At 40.2% G+C, this 26,880-nt stretch overlaps 1 protein-coding gene across 14 annotated transcripts in view; it reads right to left on the bottom strand.

Annotated features, from left to right (window-relative positions):
• Positions 1 to 26,880, bottom strand: part of ESCO1 (establishment of sister chromatid cohesion N-acetyltransferase 1) — a 74,386-nt gene that overhangs the window by 1,216 nt on the left and 46,290 nt on the right. For 4 of the 14 annotated variants that reach the window (XR_013408152.1, XR_013408153.1, XR_001441020.3 and 1 more), the window contains exons 9-12: positions 10,743 to 10,866; positions 10,096 to 10,185; positions 5,506 to 5,649; positions 1,957 to 2,144 (exon numbers count right to left, since the gene is read on the bottom strand). Coding sequence is in view for 7 of the 14 variants with exons in the window: in XM_015121641.3 (XP_014977127.2) it covers positions 1,957 to 2,144; positions 5,506 to 5,649; positions 10,096 to 10,185 (422 nt within the window). In the remaining 7 variants the exon portion in view is untranslated. Of the gene's footprint in view, positions 1 to 1,956; positions 2,145 to 5,505; positions 5,650 to 9,717; positions 10,005 to 10,095; positions 10,186 to 10,742; positions 10,867 to 26,880 lie in introns of those variants that run through there. The other 10 variants (XM_015121641.3, XM_077974799.1, XM_001091733.5 and 7 more) reach the window with 5 other exon arrangements.

The following is a 26,880-nucleotide window of genomic DNA, read 5'->3' as shown; positions in this document are numbered from 1 at the left end:
AAAGGGGGGGGAGGGGTTAAGTGCAAAATGTTAAAAAAAAAATTCTTTCTAATCATTAAAACTGGAATAACCTGTCAAATACAATTTGACTAAAAAAACTTTTTAGGTCCTGTTGTATGTGCTCAAAATTGTTGAAAATAATTATTCATTTATAATATTATCAATAACCTGAGGTTAAATTTTAATAAAAGCAACAATGTAAAAACATTTACCCAACATCTTTTCATAATAAAAATATTTAAGAGTAGAAATAATTTCCTCAACCTGATCAAGGGCATCAAGGAATATCAGAGTTAATGGTGAATGACTGAAAACTGTTCCTCAAAGATCAGGAATAAAAGAAGACTGCTCTCACCTCTTCTATTCAATATTGTATTGGAGGTTCTAGTCATGAGGAAAAGAAATAAAAACCATCCAGATTGGAAAGAAAGAAATAAAACTATCTCTTTTGCAGATGAAAAGGCCTTGTTTATAGAAAATCCTAAAAAATTCACAAAAACAAACATAAAATCTAATAAACGAGTCTGGCAAGGCTGCATATTCAAGATTGATATTCAAAAGTAAACTGTATTTCTATACACTTGTAATGAACAACCTAAAACTGAAATTTAGGGGGAAAAATTCAATTTATAGTAACATCAAAAAAAATTAAATACTTGCCAGGCACAGTGGCTCACACCTGTAATCCCAGCATTTTGGAAGGCCAAGGCGAGAGGATTGCTTAAGCCCAAGAGTTCAAGGCCAGCCCAGGCGACATAGCAAGACTCCGACTGCACCAAAACAAATGAAATTTTTGCCAGGCACATGGCTACGGTCTCAGCTACTCAGGAGGCTGAGGCAGGAGGATTTCCTGAGCCCAGGACATTAAGGATGAAGTGAGCTGTGTTTGCACCACTGCACTCCAGCCTGGGTGACAAAGTGAGATGCCGTCTCCAAAAAAGAAGAAAAAAAAAACTTGGGAATAAATGTAACAAAAGAAGCGTTAAGACTTGTACACTGAAAACTATTAAACATTGCTGTAAGACCTAGGGCCAGACGCGATGGCTCACACCTATAATCCCAGCACTTTGGGAGGCCAGGGCAGGTGAATTGCTTGAGCCCAGGAGTTTGAGACCAGCCTGGGGAACATGGCAAAACCCCATCTGTGCAAAAAATAGAAAAATTGGCCGGGTGCAGTGGCTCACACCTGTAATCCCAGCACTTTGGGAGGCCGAGGTGGGTGGATCACTTGAGACCAGGAGTTCGAGAGGTAGTGGACACCTGTAATCCCAACTACTTGGGAGGCTGAGGCAGGAGAATCACTTGAACCCAAGAGGCGGAGGTTGCAGTGAGTAGAGGTCACGCCACTGCACTCCAGCCTGAGACAACAGAATGAGACTCCATCTCAAAAAAAAAAAAAAAAAAAAAAAAAACCAACTAGCTGACCTAAAAACCTCTTTTGAATAATTAATTATAACCTCCTTTATTAACCTTTATCAGAGGTACTTTATAGGACAAAAAACTAAACAATTTTTCTGAGTCTCCCTTTTATATCTTCAGTCAAGTGATAAAAGAAAAACTAGAGATTTCGATAGTTTACAAATATTCTTGAATTAAGATAAATTTCTCTAAAAGCTGAACTCCCAAGGAACTTTCCACATTTCTTTGGTTATATTTAAAATTCTTCAAAATGAAGCACAACTTGAAATAGGCAGGTTATTTTGGCCTAATATCATAGTTACAAATAAGTAAGACGAAACAGCTTAATAGTGTTTAGCCTACAGTGCTTTCTTCCTCCTCATGTTAAATTCACATAAAAAGTACTTACAGATCCAATACACTGATAACCTCATGCAAAATTTATAATTAACACAAATAAAAGTTTTACACACGTTAATTAAATGCCAATCTTTATACTAAAGCTCTGCCTAAGTCCTAAACTACTAAAAATGACTTGAAGGATTACATTCAAGTTACCTTAGGCATTCAATCATGCGAGAAGCAATTTTCTTCCGACGCATCATGCTGAATACCCATATTCGACTGATCCCACAGATTGCAGGCTCTGGTAATGTTGAGCAGCACCAGGCTTTTTGCCTTTCAAATCTGACTTTTTCTTCTTCTGACCTGATAACTGGAAGTTTCTCTTCTATAACTCTGTAGCCCTACAAGTGTCAAAAATGGGGAAAATTTTTAAGTGAGACTATTAATTAGCAACTAATACTGATCTGGTTGAGGAGGTTATGACATTTGACTGGCTTAAAAAACTATGGGGTTACTTATGTTTTCACTCTCATTTTTAGGAAACAGACAACCTCGATCTGCATTCTGTTCCAGTTCACTTACTAGTTGTATGACCATGAAAGTAAGTTACAATTTCTCTAACCTTCGGGTTCCTCACTGGAGATGTCCATCAACTCTCATTTTGAGAGATTAAACCCAAATACATACAAAGTCCTTTGCCATCATGAGGAGCCCCCCAATAGGAACTGAACATTAGTTCTCTCCACCTCTCACACTCCAAGAACCAGCAAAAGTACATGTTAAGAACACAGCAGTAATAACTGTTTCTGTGATTGCTGTCACAGTTCTAGATTTCACAGTTGTACAAGAACTGAGACTAGGGATAGCAGACAAATCAATAATTTAAAAAGCCATTTCATCACACTGCAATCTCTTTTTTCAAAAAAGTACCTTAAAGAGCATACATCGCTTTTATGGTGGCTATCTTTATCGGAAAAGAAAAGAAAATTTAAAATATCTCTGCCAGTCTAGCTGCCAAAATATAACACAACTGTTTTTCTTTTCTTTTTTTTTTTTTTTCCTGAGACAGAGTTTCTTCTGTCACCCAGTACAGTGGTGCAATCTCAGCTCACTGCAACCTCTGCCTCCTGGGTTCAAGAGAGTCTCGTGCCTCAGCCTCCCGAGTAACCATGCCTGGCTAAGTTTTGTATTTTTAGTAGAGATGGGGTTTCACCATGTTGGCCAGGCTGCTCTTAAACTCCTGGATTACAGGTGTGAGCCACCGTGCCCAGCCATGACTGGCCTTCTGATGGCACAAGATATAAAACTTAAAAGCAAACAAACAACACAGTTAAGAGTCAGAAAAAACAACCCTAACAAACATTACATAGTTATCCTTCTAGTCTAAACACTGCTATAAGTCATTTATGGATCTAGGTGGAATAGAAACTTAAAAACACAATAGTCTGAACTATGTAAAATTAACTCAATTGCAGTATGACAAACTTCTATGAGTTAGTCAATTTATATCAAATTAATTTCCACAAACTACCCTATCAGTTACTTACTTAAATTAATTTTGTTATTATAGCAAGGTTCATAAGCACTATACAATAATTTCAGGCTGAATATTTATTTACTCATTTATTATTTTTTCTAAAGAGACAGAGTCTGGCTATGTTGCCCATGCTGGAGTGCAGTGGCTATTCACAGACACAAACATAGCACCCTACAGCCTCAAACTCCTGGACTCAAGCAGTCCTCCTATCTAAGCCTCCCAAGTAACTGGGACTACAGGTGCCACCACACCCAGCTGAATTTTTAAAACACGTAGCTTAACATATATAAACTCCTGCAAACTTGCTTTGACTTTTCACTTTTTTAGAAAATTTTATGACCAAGCATACATCTGTGCAAGCAGCTATTAACCCACTTATGCTTAGTGTTCCAATAACGGAACACTAAGCATGTGGGAGTTATTTATATCCTACTGCTCAAGGTCATCGCCAAGGTCTTATTTTTCACCCATGCAAGAACTCAAAAAATTGTTGTAACCTTTGGCATAAACTAGTTAATATGCTAAAAGACACTATCTGAACAGTAGTCACACACAATGCACACTGAGTTCATGAGCAAGAACTTAGCAGGAAAAAGACAGAATTCAGGTCTGCCTCAAAGTGAGATTAGGGAGTCCAGAAGCTTCTGTTCTCTTAGGATGGTCTCAGCAGTTTCTACTAACACTCATAATATAAATATACATGATTCCACTGTTTGTTTTTTGTACAAATAGGCTACTAAACACAAGATAACTACTCATTTAGAGTTCAACAAAGGAAGTGGTGATCTGTTCCAGGCGTGGGCCTTTTTTGTTTGTTTGTTTTTTGAGATGGAGTATTGCTCTGTTGTCCAGGCTGGGTTCAGTGCACGAACTTCAGCTCACTGCAGCCTCTGCCTCCCAGGTTCAAGCAATTCTCCTGCCTCAGCCTCACGAGTAACTGGGATTACAGGCACACACCACCACATCTGGCTAATTTTTGTATTTTTAGTAGAGACAGGGTTTCACCATGTTGGCCAGGCTGGTCTCAAACTCCTGACCTTCTGATCTGCCCACCTCAGCCTCCCAAATTGCTGGGATTACAGGTGTGAGCCACCATGCCCGGCGGTGTGGGCCTTTTATAAAGGCACAGATAGTAAATATTTTAGGCACCACAGCCCACCTGGTCTCTGCTGCAACTATTCAGCTCTGCCTTTGTGGTACAAAAGTAGCCATAAATATGTGAGCCAAATGGGTGTGGGTGGGCAACAATAAAATTTTATTTACAAAAACAAGTTGGACTTTGCCCACTCTAGTTTGCCTAGTCTTGACTTACTGCAGTGCTAGAGGGACTAATTGAGAAAGACATTACATTGGTATCTAACATGGAAACTTCCAAAATAAACTTGGATAGTATTCTGATTTTTTGGGGGGGCGGGGGGGGGAGAGGGATGGAGTCTCACTCTGTCACCCAGGCTGGAGTGCAATGGTGAGACCTTGGCTCACTGCAACCTCCACCTCCCGGGTTCAAGCGATTCTCCTGCCTCAGCCTCCTGAGTAGCTGGGATTACAGGCGCACACGCCCGGCTATTTTTTTCTTTTTCTTTTTGAGACCAGGTCTCGATGTGTCACCCAGGCTGGAGTGCAGTGGCACAATCTTGGCTCACTGCAACCTCTGCCTCCTGGGTTCAAGCAATTCTCCTGCCTCAGCCTCCCAAGTAGCTGGGACTATAGGCACGTGCCACCATGCCCGGCTCATTTTTTGTATTTTTAGTAGAGATGGGGTTTCACCGTATTAGCCAGGATGATCTCGAACTCCTGAACTTGTGATCCTCCCACCCTGGCCTCCCAGAGTGCTGGGATTACAGGTGTGAGCCACCGCGCCCAGCTAATTTTTGTATTTTCGGTAGAGACCAGGTTTCATCATGTTGGCAAGGCTGGTCTCGAACTCCTGACCTCGTGATCCGCCCACCCTGGCCTTCATAATCTGGGATTACCGGCGTGAGCCACTGCGCCGGTCTGATGGTATTCTCATTCTACAGAATTTTTACCTTACTGACTTGAGAAATGAATTCCCATGTATAACCATTACTCCACTATGGTAAAGACTCACACATGGGAATTCTTGCATTAAAACTGTTCCTTACATAAAATGGAGACAAATTCATCAGGATTTATGTTATTTGGGATTACGTCGTAAACTCATTAAACACCAAATTACTTAAGAATATTCTTTAAAAATCACTTACCCATTGGATATGTTCCGCAATTAGGCACCCAACTACTTTTTTGTCATTGGAAATGAAGAGAAGTGTTTTAGTTCTGGAATAGCACATTAGTGGAGCCTGTTGAAAACCTAAATCATTGTCAACCATCTCTCTAATCTCGTCAACCTGCCAAATAAAGAACAAGAATTATTTTTAAATGAAAACATTATATACATGTAAAAACACACTATTTCAGTTCAGTAGATAGACTTTATTCCAAGCAGGGCATCCTCTAAAGAGTTCTTTTGGATGGGCATGGTGGCTCACACCTGTAATCCTAACACTTTGGGAGGCCAAGGCGGATGGATTGCTTGAACTTAGGAGTTCACCACCAGCCTGGGCAACATGGTGAAACCCCGTCTCTACTAAAATATAAAAAAATTAGCCAGGCGCAGCAGTGTGCGCCTGTAATCCCAGCTACTTCGGAGGCTGAGACAGGAGAAACCCTTGAACCTGGAAGGCGGAGGCTGCAGTGAGCTGAGATCACGCCATTGTACTCCAGCCTGGGTGACAGAGAGAAACTCCATCTCAAAAATAATAATAAAAAAAAAAAGAGTTCTTTTGAAGGCCTGTACTGATCAATAACTGTTTTTTAACCCCAAGAAACACTTTGCAAAATGAAGGAAGAACTGGAGGGTGATGCCAAACCCAACAGTCTAGAGAACAAGAGGGATGGGGTGAGAGCTCCTACAATAGATTATTAGAAACATTAAGACTTCATATTAGAAGTATCTAATTTGTGAATGGAAGAGAACTTCACTGGAATCTTAGCCAGGCAAGCCACTTTTCTTCCCAACCCTTAATTAGTACTCTCATCAGTAAAACGAAAGTGAGTATAGAGAAAAGGAACTCATATTTACTTCCTATCAACCACTTACAGGCCAGGCATTATTCAAAGCACTTTACAAACATTTCACTTCAATCCCACATTTCTTGGAGGTTCCTTACTTTACACATGGAAGAAATAAAACTCAAAAGTTAAACCACTTTCCCATGTCAGATATTAGACATCTAGAAAATCAAGGAGCAGAGTCACATGTGAATCCAAAATGTTACTATGGCATCAAACCATGCTTCTTACAGTTTACCTCCTAAGTGACCAAAGTCAAACATGATAAGCTCAAACTGTTGGCAGGCAATCAAAAGTAAGACCTCTGTAGGTACTCAAACATTAGTTCCTTCCCCAGTTAAAAGATACTGCAAACAAAAGCCAGAGAACAGTGGCTGATGCCTACAATCCCAGCACTTTAAGAGGCTGAGGCTAGAGGAGTTCAAGGCCAGCATGGGCAACACAGCAAAACACATCTTTACAAAATTGTTTTATTAGCCAGATGTGGTGGCACTTGCCAGTAGTCCCAGCTTCTCAGGAGGCTGGGGCAGGAGGGTCACTTTGGTCTCAGGAGTTTGAGGTTACAGTGAGCTATGATTGTACCACTGCACTTCGGCCTGGGTGACAAGAGTGGAATTCTCATAAAAAAATAATAATAAAATAATAGAGTCCAATAACACTCATTTATGTTATTAAGTTTAAAATGCAAATAATCCTTAAGAGGGTTAAACATTCATACCTCTGGCATGCAGAATACCATGCAGCAAATCCCTTACTCAGTGATGAAGACTCCAGTCCTCCTAATCCTGAGACAGCATCCTACAACTCCTAATTCCTAAAGACAAGTGATTCACAATTCCCTAGATTTTAATTTTTAACCTATTATGGGTTACTAAGATTTTGTTCAGATAAACTAAAATGAGGAAATTAGCATCTACTGAGGGTTTCTTCTAAGAAAAGTCTGGTTGCCACATATGGTAGTGTAGCAAAAGTTCTCAGTGTGCATTTCCAAATGTGAACAGCTGGAATTTCAAAAATTCCTTAATTTAATTTTCATTTAAGTTGACCCTTGAACAACAAAAGTTTGAACTGAGTGGGTCCACTTATATGTAGGGTTTTTTTCAATAAATATATTGGAAAATTTTTTGGAGAATTGCGACAATATGAAAAAACTAGCAGCCGGACGCGGTGGCTCATGCCTGTAATCCCAGCACTTCGGGAGGCCGAGGCGGGCGGATCAAGAGGTCAGGAGATCAAGACCATCCTGGCCTCGAGTAGAGATGGTGAAACCCCGTCTCTATTAAAAATACAAAAAAGTTAGCTGGGCATGGTGGCAGGCGCCTGTAGTCCCAGCTACTCGGGAGGCTGAGGCAGGAGAGTGGCGTGAACCCGGGAGGTGGAGCTTGCAGTGAGCCTAGATGGCGCCACTGCACTCCAGCCCGGGCGACAGAGCGAGACTCTGTCTCAAAAACAAAACAAAACAAAACAGAACACTAGCAGATGAACCATGTAGCCTAGAAACATCAAAAAAAAAAAAAAATCGAGAAAATGTTAGGTATGTCATGAATGCAGAGAGTATACGTAGATACTAGTTTAAGTATGGGTTTAATCAATTATTTATGTTATCAATAAGGTTACCAGTCAACAGTAGGCTATCAGTAGTTAAGTTCTGGGGGAATCGAAAGTTGTACTTGGGCTGGGCAGGGTAGCTCATGCCTATAATCCCAGCACTTTGGGAGTCTGAAGCAGGAGAATCCCTTGCGACCAGTTCAAGACCAGCCTGGGCAACACAGTGAGACCCTGTCACTTTAAAAAAAAAAAAAAAGTTAGAGTTGGATTTTTGGCTGCATGAGAAGCCGGCACCCATAACTACTACACTGTTTGTGGGTCCACTGTGGTTAATCACTGATCCCACATTAACTCAACAAGAATTTACTATTGTGCAAGAATCAATGTTTCAAATACAAGACAGGTTGGGCATATTTACATGTCACTGTAAATACTATTGTCTATTCTGTTAGGCAGCAGTAATATAAAAGCTTATTTAGGTATCTAAGATTGTCCATTCAGATAAACAGAGTATCTGAAGAACCAGAAGATAAACTTACATATTTTATTTTTTTTTTTTTTTTTTTTTGAGACGGAGTCTCGCTCTGTTGCCCAGGCTGGAGTGCAGTGGCCGGATCTTAGCTCACTGCAAGCTCCACCTCCCGGGTTCACGCCATTCTCCTGCCTCAGCCTTCCCAGTAGCTGGGACTACAGGCGCCCGCCACCTCGCCCGGCTAGTTTTTTGTATTTTTTAGTAGAGACGGGGTTTCACCGTGTTAGCCAGGATGGTCTGGATCTCCTGACCTTGTGATCCGCCTGTCTCGGCCTCCCAAAGTGCTGGGATTACAGGCTTGAGCCACCGCGCCCGGCCCACTACATATTTTAAATAGACTATTAGCTAAACTTTCAAATAACAGGTGCAAAGTATTTTCCTTCAACCATCTTTCCAGGTGAAGTATTCTTAAGTTTAAAGAAGTCCAATTGCTAATCTAAAAAAAAGTATAATAAACTGTTTTTCTCATGTTTCCAGACATTTGGGACAAACTCTAGTGTAATTATTCGTTTTTCAGATACGCAACTGAACCCATTGCTTACATTATGAGGTATTTCTTCTGAAAAAGCATCCAGAGGTTGAAGAAAAACATACTGAGTATATTATTTGAAAGTGCAATGAACATATTAAACTTATTTAAAAATAAGTTTACCTTATGGTTCCTGATTTTTTTAATAATCTACATAATAAAATGGTTCCAGGGTTCATTATCTCTCTAGTTCATTTCTCAACACAATAAACTCTCTGAATACTTGAAGTATATGGAACTCTAAGTTTGACTAACACTTGCCTCACACTAGATAAGATAAACTTTTATGTTTCTCCATTATATTTATAAACTGGAATATAGCCTTATCTCTTAAAAATATTATAAGATTAAGTCATGTTTAATTTCAGGTTTACTATGACCTACTTAGCAATCCCCTTCTGCAATAAGCTTTTATTTAGAAATTTTCCCTTAGAATGAAACTTTACATTTTATTGATTTTCCAAATTATTATAATTAAGTTTTTATTTCTAGATCGTGAAATCATTTAGTTGGCATCGCTCACTTAACAGAAGATAAGCATGTCTACTTTGGCACTCAAATTATTAACTACTACTAATAGAGGACAATTTAGTAATAATACTGGACAGTACTCAATTCATTTAGAATTCATATACTGGACACACTATAAACTTCAACATAATTTTTGAATTGGGTTATACCCTTTAAATGCTTATTTCTTGCTTTCAGAATAGATGTTAAATACACTATGCCAACAATCTGTTATCCTCTTAAAATTAACTGCAAAATGGGCCAGGCACAGTGGTTCATGCCTGTAATCCCAGCACTTTGGGAGGCCAAGACAGGCAGATCATGAGGTCAGGAGTTCAAGACCAGCCTGGCCAATTTGGTGAAACCTTGTCTCTACTAAAAATACAAAAGTTAGCTGGGTGTGGTGGCACACGCCTATAGTGCCAGTTACTCAGGAGGCGGAGGCAGGAGAATCGCTTGAACCCGGGAGGCAGAGGTTGCAGTGAGCCAAGATCGTGCCACTGCACTCCAACCTGAGCGACAAAGCAAGATTCTGTCTCAGAAAAAAAAAAAATTAATTGCAAAATGATATCCACTCTGCATGAAGTTTCACTGGAAATTTACCTTTTTCAGGGCATACTTTGGGTCTTCAGGAAGAACCATTATTATCCTGCCATCAGGGTATTCCGCCAGAATTCTTTCTTTCTTCCAGCCCTAGATATATACATATATATATGTAAAGTATCAATTTTATGTATATTTTATTCATCATATCCATGTACAAGAGAAAAAGTACATCAATTTGTCTAAAAATTGCAAACATGAAAAATATATGCTCATTAATGCTTAATAAAGCATGATAAATAGGCTATTTTGTTAAGCATACAATAGGTACAAGGCAAGCTAATTTCTCTCTACTACTCATTCAGAGATACAACTAACACCACAGGAGTATTTCTAATTTATCATTTCCCATTTTAAATTAATTTTGAAAGCCACACACCAAAAGCAAGCCCCTTAAAGTCAGTAATTCCCAGAAACTATAATTCTCCCAGATGCTTGATAAAAGAATTAAACTCTTATATTTCATTGGAACATGGTTACCTCCACAAACAAACACTCAAAGTTTTATGTCTGGCATGCCAAAGACCTCCAGGAGGTTTTAAATGAACTGATTTGCATGCAGTAGCCCAGTATGAAAGGAATAGTTTTATGCTTATTGATCACAACTACCAAAGCCACAAGAAGGAGACTATAAAAAATATAACTACCTTCTAAGAATCTAATAGGGAAGGAGAAGCTACGTTGTGTGTATCTGAAGTTAAACATACTCAAAAAAAGAGAGGTAATAAACTCTTCTTCAGATCCACACTCGTGGTGATTAATGAGCAGAACCTGCATAAAAAAAACAAACAAAACAAAAGCCACTTAAATCTAGTAAGATGGGACTGAACCAGAGGTTAAAACTAGGAGCTTTGAAGTTCAAAATAAGTACAGAAGGAATGAGCTTAACTAGTTGTTCCAGTTGTCTTAACCCAACCAACTTTACATAAAAAGGCCTTTCCAGAAGCCATTTATACTTCCAGTAGAGAAAACCACCATATTTTTTCTGATGTTTCTTCTAAGAACACAAAAGCTCAATGAAACCAAGAAAATGGCAACTAGATTTCTTTAAAAATATACTATGGCAAGTATGAAAGCAGATTCATTTTCTTAAACCATCAAGAATTTTTTGGAGAGGGGAGGGTAGAAAGATCATTGTTGGGAACAAAAATTCTAGTTAATAAGCTTGGTATATGTAACAACTTAAATTAGAAGATTTAAAATCCAAAACTTGTTTACATAATAGAGTACCCAACAGAAAAGTTAAATTCAGATGATTAAAATTAATTATCATTGGTAACATGTTCTCAAGATTTGAAAAGAAAAGAGAAGAAATAGCCACAGAAGTCCTTTTTTCATCTAAGAAACTAAATCTGTAGTTCTTCAACCTAAATAAGGTTTTAAAAAAGAAACTTAAGGCCGAGTGTGATGGCTCATGCCTGTAATCCCAGCACTTTGGGAGGAGGGCGGATCACGAGGTCAGGAGATCAAGACCATTCTGGAAACCCCATAGCTACTAAAAGACAAAAAATTATTGTAGTTTTAGGCGGGTGTGGTGGCACGTGCCTGTAGTTCCGGCTACTCAGGAGGCTGATGCAGCAGAATCGCTTGAACCCGGGAGGTGGAGGTTGCAGTGAGCTGAGATCGCGCCACTGCACTCCAGCCTGGGTGACAGAGCGAGACACTGTCTCCAAAAAAAAAAAAAAAAAAAAAAAAAAAAGACAAAGAAAAAATCTGAATCATATACAGATCTGAATATAGGTAAACAATTTTGAGAAGACTTACAAGATATCACCTCTTTAAAAACAAATTTCTATTAGTAATGCTACTTTATGAAAAAGCTTTTAAATTTATGAACCTATTTTTAATAAAATGAAAAGAGATTTTCACTTTAAAACAACGAAAAGACCTAAAAACTTAAGTAACCTCAAGTTATAAGAAAACCATTCTTCCTGAACTGAATTATCTAAAGACACTTCCATAAACTATTTTCCTATTAAATGCCTTTAAAAACAGTAATACGGGTTTCATGTCATTATATTGCATTATAGACATTATACAAATTATTTTGCTTTACTAATTTGAAGTGCAAAATTTTCTCTTGAAACAACTTCAGACTTGTATGTTCATGCTGACATTTTTATCACAATTCAATTTGATAAAATTTTACGTTTTAAATAGTACCATTTTTTTCATGTACTAAATAAAAGCCCTTTAATCTAAGAAGCTAAGACTGCAAAGGGATACTTAGTACTGCCTAGGTTTCTAATGTGCATGAAAACAGCAAGTTTTATTTATTAATGTAATTTACCTATTTGAGACAGAGTCTCACTCTGTCACCCAGGCTGGAGTGCAGTGGCAAGATCACAGCTCACAGCAGCTTCAAAAGCTCCTGGGCTCAAGCAATCCTCTTGCTTCAGCCTCCCAAGTAACTGGGACTACAGGCATGCACCACCATGCCAAGCTAAGAAAGCACATTTTAGTGAAAACTTTTAAGTAATTCTAGAGTAAAAGTTCAGGGTTTAGATCCTTGTTCTTGGTAGTTACTAGATGCATGGCCTTAGGCAAATCACCAGAACTCTGATTCTGTTTCCTGACCTAAGCATTCTAAAAAATGGCTATCATCACCTCCATCACTTGGACAGGTACGAGTGTGCTATATTTGAGACAACTGCTCAAAAAGTAGCCACTCAGTAATTCTTAGTAACTTCCATTCTCCTTTCTTACTAGTATCAAACTAAGATCAATGCACTAATCTAACAAAACAGTCAATCAATAAATGTTCCCAAGGTTAAATACAGGAATAAATTCAAATCATAGACAAACAAAAGATGAAAGAAACAAGTTAGCTAATATTTGTTCAAATAACATACTCAAGACATATCTATGCCTCAACTACAGTTTACTGCTAGTCAGCAATAACCACATGACCTTCCTTACTTCAGAGAAACTTAGAGGTTGTAAAGTCCATCCAATGCTTAAAATTAAGGGACAGAAATGCAGGGTTCAGGAAAGAGTGCATGCAATTTAGAAGAATAACCAAATAGCCACAATGTTTCTACAAAGATATAAATTCCAATGCAGTGCACTTACACTTCTGACCTTTAGCTCCAACATATTTCAGCACTAGTACGTTACACATAACCCTCTGCTAACAAGTAGTATTTTCCAAAACCCATTTTTTTCTTACTTCATCCATTTGGCTACTTCACGAAAAGCAGAAAACTTTATATTCCTAATTTGTATTTCTAATAGCAAGAAATTATTACTATTATTATTATTATTATTTTGAGACAGAGTTTCATTCTTGTTGCCCAGGCTAGAGTGCAATGGCGCAATCTCAGCTCACTGCAACCTCCGCCTCCTGGGTTCAAGTGATTCTCCTGCCTCAGTCTCCCGAGTAGTTGGGATTACAGACATGTGCCCAGCTAATTTTTTTGTATTTTTAGTAGAAACAGGGTTTTTCCATGTTGGTCAGACTGGTCTCAAACTCCCGACCTCAGGTGATCCACCCACTCAGCCACCCAAAGTGCTGGGATTAATAAATTATTATTCTTTTCTCCTTGCTATTGTAGTTACTCTAAACTGTACAGTCTAAAGAATGGATTTCTCCTTTTTCCATCAAAAAAAAGGATTACAATTAGAAACAAAATATACTGAGTGGTAGATACCACGTATATACAATGATCAAAATTCAAACCAAACACTTAAGATGTGTAGATTTAATTGTATAAATAATACTCCAACTTTAAAAGTTCATATTAATCACAATTTCATAAAAAGGTTGAACGAGAATATACATTTGAAGGAATATTTGAAGAAATAAAACCAACAACCAGCTTTTCAAAAAATAAATATTACAAGGGAAAAAAACAGATCCAGGGAGAACCTAGGGATTAAATGATACTAAAGGGACATACCAACCAATGTAATATATAAACCCTAATTCAAACAAATAAGAAACATAGGAAATCATGAGCTATTTGGGAAGCTTTTAACTCTGATGGAAAACTTGATTTCAATAATTAATTCATTTATTGAATGTGTAGTTATATTATTTAAGGTACTTTTATGTTTAAAAAAGGAATAATCTTTGGCCAGGCACAGTGGCTCACCCTGTAATCCCAGCACTTTGAGAGGCTGAGGAAAGCGGATCACGAGATCAATAGCTCGAGACCATCCTGGCTAACACAGTGAAACCCTGTCTCTACTAAAAATACAAAAAAATTAGCTGGGCATGGTGGTGCGTGCCTGTAGTCCCAGCTACTAGGGAGGTTGAGGCAGGAGAATTGCTTGAATCTGGGAGGCAGAGGTTGCAGTGAGCCAAGATAGCACCACTGCACTCCAGCCTAGGTGACAGAGCGAGACTCCATCTCAAAACAAAACAAAACAGGAGTAATCTTCATTTTTTTTTTTTTTTTTTTGAGACAGAGTCTCGCTCTGTCGCCCGGGCTGGAGTGCAGTGGCCGGATCTCAGCTCACTGCAAGCTCCGCCTCCTGGGTTCACGCCATTCTCCTGCCTCAGCCTCCCGAGTAGCTGGGACTACAGGCGCTCACCACCGCGCCCGGCTAATTTTTTGTATTTTTTAGTAGAGACGGGGTTTCACCGTGTTAACCAGGATGGTCTCGATCTCCTGACCTCGTGATCCGCCCGTCTCGGCCTCCCAAAGTGCTGGGATTACAGGCTTGAGCCACCGCGCCCGGCCAATCTTCATCTTTAAGAAATAAATATTTAGAGGTGGGACATGGTGGCTCACACCTATAATTCCAGCACTTTGCGGGGCCGAGGCGGGCGGATCACCTGAAGTCAGTTTGAGACCAGCCTGCCTAATCTGGTGAAATCTCGTTTCTACTAAAAATATATTTAAAAAAAAAAAAAAAAAAAAACCTAGCCAGGCATGTTCTACTAAAAATATATTTAAAAAAAAAAAAAAAAAAAAACCTAGCCAGGCATGTTCTACTAAAAATATATTAAAAAAAAAAAAAAAAAAAAAAACCTAGCCAGGCATGGTAGCATGCACCTGTAATCCCAGCTGAGGCAGGAGAATCACTTGAACCCAGGAGGTGGAGGCTGCAGTGAGCCAAGATCACGCCACTGAACTCCAGCTTGGGCAAACAAGAGTGAAACTCCATCTCAAAAAAAAAAAAAAAAAAAAGAAAAGAAATACATATTTAGAAATACATACTAAAGTAATAACATGATGCCTGAGTTTACTTCAAAATAATTGGGAAAGTTAGATGAAGATGATTATCCATGAATTGTTGAAGGCAGGTGATCAGTACAAAGGAGTTCATTACTCTGTGCGTGTGTGTGTGTGTGTGTGTGTGTCTGTGTGTGTGTACTGCATTAAACCTGTTTTGGAAAATTCAAATTGCCTATTGTCGAAACTGTACCAATGGCCCAAGGTTTGTTCAAGCATCATTTATTTAGTAGTAAAAAATAAAGGCTGGGTGCGGTGGCTCACGCCTGTAATCCCAGCACTTTGGGAGGCTGAGGCAGGCGGATCACGAAGTCAGGAGATTGAGACCATCCTGGCTAACACGGTGAAACCCCGTCTCTACTAAAAATACAAAAAATTAGCCAGGTGTGGTGGTGGGCACCTGTAGTCCCAGCTACTCGGGAAGCTGAGGAGGGAGAATGGCGTGAACCCGGGAGGCGGAGCTTGCAGTGAGCCAAGATCGTGCCACTGCACTCCAGCCTGGGGGACAGAGCAAGACTCCATCTCAAAAAAAAAAAATTACTGGCCAGCCAGGCGCAGTGGCTCATGCCTGTAATCCCAGCACTTTGGGAGGCCAAGGTGGGAGGATCGCCTGAGGTCAGGAGTTCGAGACCAGCCTGGCCAACATGGCGAAACCCTGTCTCTACTAAAAATACAAAAATTAGCCAGGCTTGGTGGCAGGCACCTGTAATCCCAGCTACTCAGGGGGCTGAGGCAGGAGAATCCCCTGAACCTGGGAGGCAGAGGTTGCAGTGAGCCAAGATCACGCCATTGCACTCCAGCCTGGGTGACAGAGCAAGACACTGCCTCAAAAAAAACAAAACAAAACAAAACAAAACAAAAAATTACTAAAGGAATTCGAAAAATAGGCATTTCAACAGTAATTTAAAAAGTTAAGTTGAGGCCGGGCACGGTGGCTCACGCCTTTAATCCCAGCACTTTGGGATGCCGAGGCGGGTGGATCTCCTGAGTTCAGGAGTTTGAGACCAGCCTGGCCAACATGGCAAAACCCTGTGTCTACTAAAAATACAAAAAATTAGCCAAGCATGTGGCACATGCCTGTAATCCCAGCTACTCAGGGGGCCGAGGCAGAAGGATTGCTTGAACCCAGGAGATGGAGGTTGCAGTGAGCAGAGATCACGCCACTGCACTCCAGCCTGGGTGACAAGAGCGAAACTCCATCTCAAAAACAAAAAAAAACAATACTGGTAAAGATGTGTGCCTAATCCATATGGCCATATAGAACTTCAAAGTGCTGAAAAGTCTTAGATATTACTACTAGTTTGAAAGTGACATACACATGGAAAAATTCTCTCAATTCAATAAATATGTGCTGACTACCTACCATGTATACAAACCATTGATCTTAGCAGTATAGTATAGTGGTAAGGAGAATTTCAAAAATCAGAAAAACCTAAGATTCGAATGCAAACTCTGCTACTCACTAGCTGCAATGCTTTGGGCAAATTACTTAACCTCTCTAAAACTTGGTTTCCTCACCTATAAAACAGATATAAAAACAGGCCTGGTGCAGTGGCTCACACCTATAATCCACACTTTGAGAGGTAGAGGAAGGAGGATCACTTGAGCCCAGGAGCTCTAGACCAGCCTGTTAAGAGCAGCATGGTGAAACCTTGCTCTAACCAAAACCACCAAAAACAAATAAAAACAAAACAAAACAAAACAAAAAACAGAAAACTACTGAGAAGCTAAATGAGAAAACACTATAAAATGTTGACCATTGGGCCTAGCACAATAATATGTACTCAATAAATAACAGTTCTGATTATTACAGCAACTAAGCATTTTAGTTGGTTTAGCAGATTTTGGTTTTGGTTTTGAGACAGGGTCTCACTCTGTTGCCCTGGCTGGAGTGCAGTGGTGCAATCATGCCTCAATGCAGCCTCAACCTCCTAGGCTCAAGCAACTCTCCCAAGTCAGCCTCCCAAGTAGCTGGGACCTCAGGCATGCACCCCAACACCCAGGTGATTTTTCTATTTTTTGTAGAGACAGGGTTTTGCCATGTTGCCCAGGCTCGTCTCAAACTCCTGAGCTCAAGTGATCCTCCCGCCCTGGCCTCCCAAAGTGCCAGGATTAAAGGTGTGAGCCATCGTGCCTGGCTGGTTTAGGTTTTTAAATCTTCAATGCCTTCATGCCTTACAAGGTCATTCATGATCTGGTCCCCCATCTACCTCTTTCAGCCTTATCTCTTGCAGCTTTTCCAATACAACACAGTCACAAATCATAATGAAATATTTGTCTGACCTTTCACATGCTGCTCTCTTGGCCTGATATGCCTTTGCTCTATAACCTTCTGAGCTCAAGGGACTCCTACTTACCCTTTCTGAATTTATTAAGTGCTAACCTGACTTTTCCAATCTTTGTCATACGTCCTTGCTCTATGCTCTATATAGTACCCTGTATATCCTAAAATACTACTGTAGCATTTTCCACACTATTTAAATGTTTACCCATTGTCCCTCGCACTGATCTGTGAACTTACATAAAAGATCTTTATAATAATTTTTAAAAACAAGGTCGACAGTTAATAAACATTTAAGAAATAAATAAGCCTCAGAAAAAATTATCACATAAGATATTGCTGTCATTGCTTACAGATTTGAAAAAAAAAACTAAAGAGAAAAAGAGTTAATATGCTATGGTCATACAACTAGTAAATGGCTCATTAGGAAACCACATCTCTATAGTTTAAGCTTTCTTTTCTACTATGCCACACTGACCTCAAGAATCTTATAAATCTAATAGGAGAAACTATAGTATACAAATGTCTTTAATACAAAGTGCAATGAAGTATACGCTTGAAAGAAGTTTTTCTTGATTCTAAAATAAGCTTTATTCATTATACTTCAACGTTTCTGAATCGAAAATCAGTCTATCAATATGTATATTTAATATATTTCTTAATTCTCAAAGAAACAACTATCAAATTGAAGCAGGAACCTATAAGAAAAGGCAAAATAACGTAAGCAAAGTGTTAAAATAAGTTTTAAGAGGATAGAGAAAACTCTTATGGGGATAAGAGAGGAATAAAAGAAAAATGTTCATAGAAAAGAATGTATTTCCGGCTAGGCGCAGTGGCTCATGCCTGTAATCCCAAGACTTTGGGAGGCTAAGGCAGGCGGATCATGAGGTCAGGAGATCCAGACCATACTGGCTAACACAGTGAAATCCCATCTCTACTAAAAATACAAAAAATTAGCCGAGTGTGGTGGCGGGCGCCTGTAGTCCCAGCTACTCGGGAGGCTGAGGCAGGAGAATGGTGTGAACCCAGGAGGCGGAGCTTGCAGTTAGCTGAGATTGTGCCACTGCACTCCAGCCTGGGCAACAGAGCGAGATTCCGTCTCAAAAAAAAAAAGAAAAGAAAAAAAGAAAAGAAGGTATTTCCCTGGGATTGAAAGGCATGTATAAAAATGGGATGGCATTCTTGGTGGTGGGAATGCTAAGAACTAAAAAATAGAGGCAGGCCAGGCACAGTGATTCATGCCTGTGATCTCAACACTTTGGCAGACCAAACAATTGCTTGAGCCCAGGAGTATGAGACAAGCCTGGGCAACATAGTGGGACCCTGTCTCTACAAAAAAGTAGAAAAATTAGCTGAGTGTGACGGCACATGCCTATAGTCTCAGCTACTCAGGAGGCTGAGGTAGGAGGATTGCTTGAGCCTGAGAAGTTGGGCTGCAATGAGCCATGATTGCGCCACTGCACTCCAGCCTGGGTGACCAAGTTAAGACCCTGTCTCAAAAAGCAAAAATAAAAAGGCGAGGAGGGTGGTGGATCATGACTGTAATCCCAGCACTTTGGGAGGCCAAGGTGGGAGGGCTGCTTGAAGCCGGAATTTCAAGACCACCAGGCCAACATAGCAATATCCATCTCAAGAAAAATTTAAAAATTTAAAAATTGGCCAGGCATGGTATCTCACCCCTGTAATCCCAGCGCTTTGGGAGGCCAAGGCAGGCCAGAAGTTTGAGACAAGCCTGGGCAACAAAGCAAGACCTTATCTCTACAAAAAGTAAAATAATCAGCTGGGCATGGTGACACATGCTTGTAGTCCCAACTACTGTGGAGACTCAGGCAGGAGGATCCCCTGAGCCAAGGAGTTCAAGGCAACAGTGAGCTCATTGTACCACTGCACTCCAGCCTGGCCAACAGAGCAAGACTCTGTATCTTAGGAAAAGAAAAAAAAAGGAAAGAAATATAAATCTATTCCCTCCTTATTAAGAGCTACAGAGTTTTCTGAAGGATCAACGTGTCTGGGTCTTTTAACCATTAATTCCAGTACTTTGATCTCAAAAACTGCATTTCCATAAGATAGTGTCCTAGAAGTAGAATCATTTAATACAACTTGTTTGTAAAGGCTGTTTCTTAACATAAAACCCCACTCTAATTTTTGAGACCCTATCTCTAAAAAGAAAACAAACCCCAAAATGCCATTTGAGTACCCATCTCACCCAGCATTCCTGCTTTGACCCTGAATACGCTATCTGGACTGCAGAAATCTACTTTAGGACCATGATGTAACAACCGTGAAGCACAAGAGTCAACACACTAAGAACAGCAGAGTGCTGAATGAGAAATGGCCAGCATTCATGATGACATTATTGAACTGCTAGATGGAACCACCCTGACCATGACACACCTCCAGACTTTTTTTTTTTTTTTTTTTTTTGAGACAGAGTCTCATTCTGTTGCCCAGGCAGGAGTGCAGTGGCACGATATCAGCTCACTGCAATCTCCGCCTCCAGGATTCAAGCAATTCTCATGCCTCAGCCTCCCAAGTAGCTGGGATTATAGGCAGACACCATCACACCCGGTTAATTTTTGTATTTTCAGTAGAGATGGGGTTTCACCATGTTGGTCAGGTTGGTTTCAATGTATGTATTTGGGAGTTCTGCTCCCAACTAGGATAAAGAAGGTCAAAGGCCAGGCACGGTGGCTCACACCTGTGATCTCAGCACTTTGGGAGGCCGAGGCAGGTGGATTACCTGAGGTCAGGAGTTCAAGGCCAGCCTCGCCAATGTGCTGAAACCCTGTCTCCACTAAAAATACAAAAATTAGCTAGGCATGGTGGCACATGCCTGTAATCCCAGCTACTTGGGAGGCTGAGGCACAAGAACTGCTTGAACCCAGGAGACAGAGGCTGCAGTGAGCCAAGATCATGCCACTGCACTCCAGCCTGGGCAACAGAGAGAGACTCCATCTCAAAAAACAAACAAACAAACAAAGAAGGTCACAAAAAAGATTACTGTGCCTATTGTAGTAAGAAAACACCCAATAAATAAAAAAGCATGTGTTTTTAAAGACACTGAAAAGGTATAGAAACAAAATGTCTAAATGAACTGATTTTCAGAAATGAACCAGCCCTTCCTAAGTGAGCAGAGACCAGTAGCCATTTTTAACCCTAAGATGTTGACTATGTCTGGGAAGCATGGGTGAACAAGCAAGCCTGCAACATGCAAAGAACAAGGAAAAGAGTCTCAGCAACTTAGTCAACATAATTGGGAGAACTGGGTCAGTTAATAACCAACAGTCATCAACTTTTTAGATAATCAGATATTATTTAGTTAACTGACCCAATTTTCCCATTACAATGATTAAGTGAACTTCTACTATAACATCTAAACCTTACGACTACATGAATATTTCTCACAAGATATGCCTGAGTCAGACCCAATAAAAAGTCAAATGGGAAGAATTACGATACTTTTTTCTCTTCTGTCATCTTCAAATATTAAAGAATCCTAAAAATCTCTTTATTAGGATTCACATATTAAGCACTTTTCAACTGGTAGCAACAATATCCCAGTATATAAGAAATACTTTATTCGATGTAAATCTCATCTCAAAGGTCATTTGGACTTAGCAAATACATTGGGTTCATCGGTATTGCTTATGACTTTAAAAGACTCATGGTCCAAACTCCACTCAACCTCTACAGCCAAAATTAAACAAAGCCAACAAGTCTATTACTGAAAAATGTTATCACAATGTACATCTCTGGGAGTTATGCTCCCAATTAGGATAAAAGAGGTCACAAAAGATCACTGTATCTGTTGTAATAAGAAAACACCCAATAAATGAAAGAGCATGTGTTGGCTGGGCACGGTGGCTCACGCCTGTAATCCCAGCACTTTGGGAGGCCGAGACAGGCAGATCACGAGGTCAGGAGATCAAGACCATTCTGGCGAAAACAGTGAAACCCCACCTCTACTAAAAATACAAAAAATTAGCCAGGCATGATGGTGGGCACCTGTAGTCCCAGCTACTTGGGAGGCTGAGGCAGGAGAATGGTGTGAACCCGGGAAGCGGAGCTTGCAGTGAGCCAGGACGGTGCCACTGCACTCCAGCCTGGGTGACAGAGCGAGATTCCGTCTCAAAAAAAAGAAAAAAAAAAGAAAAAGCATGTGTTTTTTAAAAGACACTGAAAAGGTGTAGAAACAAAATGTCTAAATGAACTGATTTTCAGAGATGAACCAGTCCTTCCTAAGTGAGCAGAGACCAGTAGCCATTTTTAACCATAAGATGTTGACCAAGTCTGGAAGCATGGGTGAACAAGCAAGCCTGCAACAGACAGAGAACAAGGAGAAGAGTCTCTTGCTGGAACGAAGAGAAACCAACCAGAATTATGTGGCCTGGCATGGCAGTCTGAAATCTGAAGAAACTCCAAATACAGCAATAATGATCTACCAACTCTCTCCCATGGGACAACTGTACAGTTGGGCTGCAAGGTATAGAGAGTTTTAGTGTTGTGTGGAGCTTAGATCCCCAATCTCAGTTGCAGAGAGACACCTAATACTAGAACAGAAAACTAAAGTTTCAAACCCAACTCTGACCTGACCCAGTTCAATTTTTAATTAGATCTAAGCAATCAGCCCCTCACCATAGTTAACTGACAAAAGAAAAGAGAAAGCGCTCATGGGTAAGGGAAAGGATACTATCTACTTCAGTCTCTACTATTTCTTCACACACAATCTCCAACGTACAATAAAAATTTACAAAACCAGATAGGAAGACTCAATATTCTTAAAAGGTCAGTTCTTCCTGATTTCATCTATAGATTCAATGCAATCCTAATAAAAATCCCAGCAAGCTATTTTGTAGATACTGACAAACTAGTTCTAAAATTTGTACTGAGAGGGAAAAGACTTAGAATAGCCAACACAAAATTGAAGGAGAACAACAAAGTTGGAGGACTGACACTATCCAATTTCAAAACTTACTATAAGACTAGTTATCAAGCATGGGGGTAGTTACCCCCAAGCTGCTGTTCTTGAGATAGTGAGTTCTCACAAGATCTGATGGTTTTATAAGGGAAGGTTTCCCCCCTTTGCTCGGCACTTCTCTCTCCTGCCACCATGTGAAGAAGGACAAATCTGCTTCCCCTTCTGCAATGATTGTAAGTTTCCTAAGGCCTTCCTAGCCATGCAGAACTGTGGGTTAATTAAACCTCTTTCCTTTATAAATTACCCAGTCTCAGGCATTCTTTATAGTAGCATAAGAACAGACTAATACAGTGGTATTGGTGAAACAACAGATCGATGAAACAGGACAGAGAGCCCAGAAATAGACTCACATAAAAATAGTCAACTGATCTTTGATATAAGAGCAAAGGCAATATAATGGAGAAAAGATAGCCAACAAATGGTGCTGAACTAGACATCTATATGTAAAAGTAACCTAAACACAGACCTTGCATCCCTCACAAAAATTAACTCAAAATGGATCTAAACATAAAATGCAGAAATATAAGATAACAAAGGAGAAAAACTAGATGACCTTGGGTATGGCAATGACATTTTAAGTATACCAAAGGCACAATTCATGACAGAAATAACTGATAAACTGGACTCCATTAAAATTTTAAATGTCTGCTCTTTAAAAGATACCGTTGGCCAGGCATGGTGGCTCACACCTGTAATCCCAACACATTGGGAGGCAGAGGCAAGAGAACTGATTGAGCCCAGGAGTTTGTGACCAACCTGGGCAATACAGGGAAACTTCATCTCTACAAAAAATTTAAAAATTAGTCAAGCACGGTGGTGTACCCTTGTGGTCCCAGCTACTAGGAAGGCTAAGATATAAGATAGTATGATTGCTTGAGCCCAGGAGGTCAAGGATAGAGTGAGCACTGATCACACCACTGCATTCCAGTCTGGGTGACAGAGCACAACTTTGTCTCAAAAAAGAAAAAGCATATAATAAAAAGTATTTTTTGGACTGGGCACGGTGGTTCTTGCTTGTAATCCAGCACTTTGGGAGGCCGAGGCAGGTGGATCACTTGCACCCAGGAGTTTGAAACAAGCTAGGATGACACAGCAACACTCCATTTCTATTTTTATTTAAAAAAAAAAAAATTTTTTTTTGTTTTGAAACAGATACTGTTAAGAGAATGAGAAGACAAGCTACAGGCTGGAAGAAAATACTTACAAAATAAACATCTGATTTAAAAACTGTTAAGCTGGTGGGCACGGGGGCTCACGCCTGTAATCCCAGCACTTTGGAAAGCTGAGGTGGGTGAATCACCTGAGGTCAGGAGTTCGAGACCAGCCTGACCAACATGGAGAAACCCTGTCTCTACTAAAAATACAAAATTAGCTAGGCATGGTGGTGAATGCTGGCAATCCCAGCTACTCGGGAATCTGAGGCAGGAGAATCGCTTGAACCCGAGAGGCGGAGGTTGCAGTGAGCTGAGATTGCACCATTGCACTTCAGCTTGGGCAACAAGAATGAAACTCCATCTCAAAAAACAAACAAACAAACAAACAAAAACACAAACACACACAAAACTGTTACCCAAAATACCCAAAGAACTCTTAAAACTCAATAAGAGAACAGCCTGATTAAAAAATTAAAATTAAAATAAATAAAATAAAAAATGGGCAAAGGATTTCACCTAAGAAGATATACAAATGGAAAATAAGCACATGAAAAATATTCCGTATCATATATTAATAGGAAATGCAAATTAAAACAGTAACATACCACTACAAGCCTATTAGAAAGGCCAAAACCCAGAACACTGATAACATCAAATGCTGGTGAGGATATGAAGCAAGGCAAACTCTCATTAATTGTTGGTAGAAATGCAAAATAATACAGCAACTTTGGAAGAGAGCCTGGCAGTTTCTTACAAAACTAAACACACTCTTACCATACGATCCAGCAATCAAGCTTCTTGGTATTTACCATCAAGGGCTGAAAACATGTCCTCACAAAAACCTGTACACAGCAGCTTTATTCATAATTGCCAGACTTTGAAGCAACCAAGATATCCTGCAGTAGGTGAATGGATAAACTATGATACAGCCAGACAACGGAATATCACACAGAGCTAAAAAGAAATGGGCTTTCAAAGCCATAAAAAGACATGGGAGCCCAGCTCAGGGGCTCATGCCTGTAATCCCAACAATTTGGGAGCCCGAGGCAGGTGGATCACTTGAGGTCAGGAGTTCAAGACCAGCCTGGCCAACACGGTGAAACTCCATCTCTACTAAAAAAATTAAAATAAAAAATTAGGCCGGGCGTGGTGGCTCACACCTGGAATCCCAGCACTTTGGGAGGCTGAGGGGGCAGATCATTTGAGGTCAGAAGTTCAAAACTAGCCTGGCCAACATGGTGAAACCCTGTCTCTACAAAAAATACAAAAATTAGCCAGGAGTGGTGGCGCACAACTGCAGTCACAGCTACTTAGGAGGCTGAGGCAGAGAACTGCTTGAATCCGAGAGGTGAAGGTTGCAGTGAGCAGAGATCACGCCACTGCACTCCAGTCTGGGGGACAGGAGTAAAAGTCCATCTCAAAAAAATAAATAGAATAAAATAAAAAATAAAAAATTAGCCGGATGTGGTGGCACATGCCTGTAGTCCCAGTTACTCGGGAGGTTGAGCAGGAGAACTACTTGAACCCGGGAAATGGAGGTTGCAGTGAGCAGAGATCACGCCACTGCACTCCAGCCTGTGTGACAGAGCAAGACTTCATCTCAAACTAACTAACTTACTAAATAAAGACATGGGAGATGTTTAAGTGCATATTGCTAAGTGAAAAAAGCCCATCAGAAAAGGCTACATGGTATATTATTCCAACTCTGACATTCTAGAAAAGGTAAAACTACGGAGACATTAAAAAGACCAGTGGTTGGCAGGGGTTAAGGTAGGAAGAAGGGGTAAATAAGCAAAGCAGAATTTTTAGCACAGTGGAACTATTCTGCATGATACCATAATGGTGAATACATGTCATTATACATTTCTCAAAACCCACAGAATATACGAGAAAATCCTAATATGAAATACATACTCTGGGAAATAATGATGTGTCAATGTAGGTTCATAAATTATAACAAATGTACCACTATGATAAGGGATGTTGACAGTGAGGGAGTCTGTGCATGTGTGGAATTAAGGAGTACATGGGAACTCTCTGTACTATCTGCTCAATTTTGTTGTGGATCTAAAACAGGTCTAGGCCAGGCGTGGTGGCTCACACCCACAATCTCAGCACGCTAGGCAACAAAACCAAACCCCATCTCTACAAAAAATTAGCCAGGTGTGGTGGCACTCACCTGTAGTGCCAGCTACTCAGGAGGGTGAGGCAGGAAGATCACTTGAGCCCAGGAGGTTGAGGCTGCAGTGAGCCAAGATTGTGCCCCTGCACTACACCCTAGGTGACAGAGCAAGACACTGTCCCAAAAGGAAAAAGAAAAATTAGCCAGGCCTGGTGGCCTGTGCCTATAGTCCTAGCTATGCAGGAGGCTGAGACAGGAAGATTCAGCCCAGGAGTTTGAGGTTACAATGAGCTATGATAGCACCACTGCATTCCAGCCTGGGCAACACAGCAAAACCCTGTCTCAAAAAAATAAAACAGGCTGGGCACAGTGGCTCACACCTATAATTCCAGCACTTTGGGAACTCAAGATGGGCAGATAGCTTGAGCTCAGGAGTTCGAGACCAGTCTGGGCAACATGGTGAAACTCTGTCTCTACAAAAAAATACAAAAATTAGCCAGGCATGGTGGCACACAACTGTAGTGCCGGATATTCAGGAGGCTGATGTGGGAGGATTGTTGGAGCCCAGGAGTTTGAGGCTGCAGTGAGCTATAATTGTGCCACTGCACTCCGGCCTGAACAACAGAGTAAGATCCTGACTCAAAATAAAAATAAAATTTAAAAATCAGAAAAAAAAACTCTAATCCTGCTCTACTATCATCTTTTCTCTAATGCCCAGTTTCCTCTTTTTCCTAATCATACTGAAAAGAAATAAAGAAAAAGTATACAGAATTAAATTATATGTACTCAAATTTCACATAAAAAAAATAAAAGGTTAAGCAAGAGTTACTGGATCATGGTTTCCCTAAATCAAAAATTTAATCACACGTAACTTTCCTCAGCTTTCTGTAGCAGCACCATCCAAGAGAACGATCTGTGTGATGATGTAAACATTCTATATATACACCACATAACACAGTAGCATCTAGAAACGTGTGGCTTTTAAGCACTGAATAGTATGACTGAAGAACAGCATTTTTAATTTCATGTAGCCTAGTGGCTACTTCAAAGGATAGCACAGCTCTGTAGCC

The sequence above is a fragment of the Macaca mulatta genome, chromosome 18, assembly GCF_049350105.2.
Source record: "Macaca mulatta isolate MMU2019108-1 chromosome 18, T2T-MMU8v2.0, whole genome shotgun sequence".
In the NCBI taxonomy this organism is placed as follows: Eukaryota; Metazoa; Chordata; class Mammalia; order Primates; family Cercopithecidae; genus Macaca; species Macaca mulatta.
Note: the sequence above shows the minus strand (reverse complement) of the source record. Positions and strands in the feature narration are given on the sequence as shown.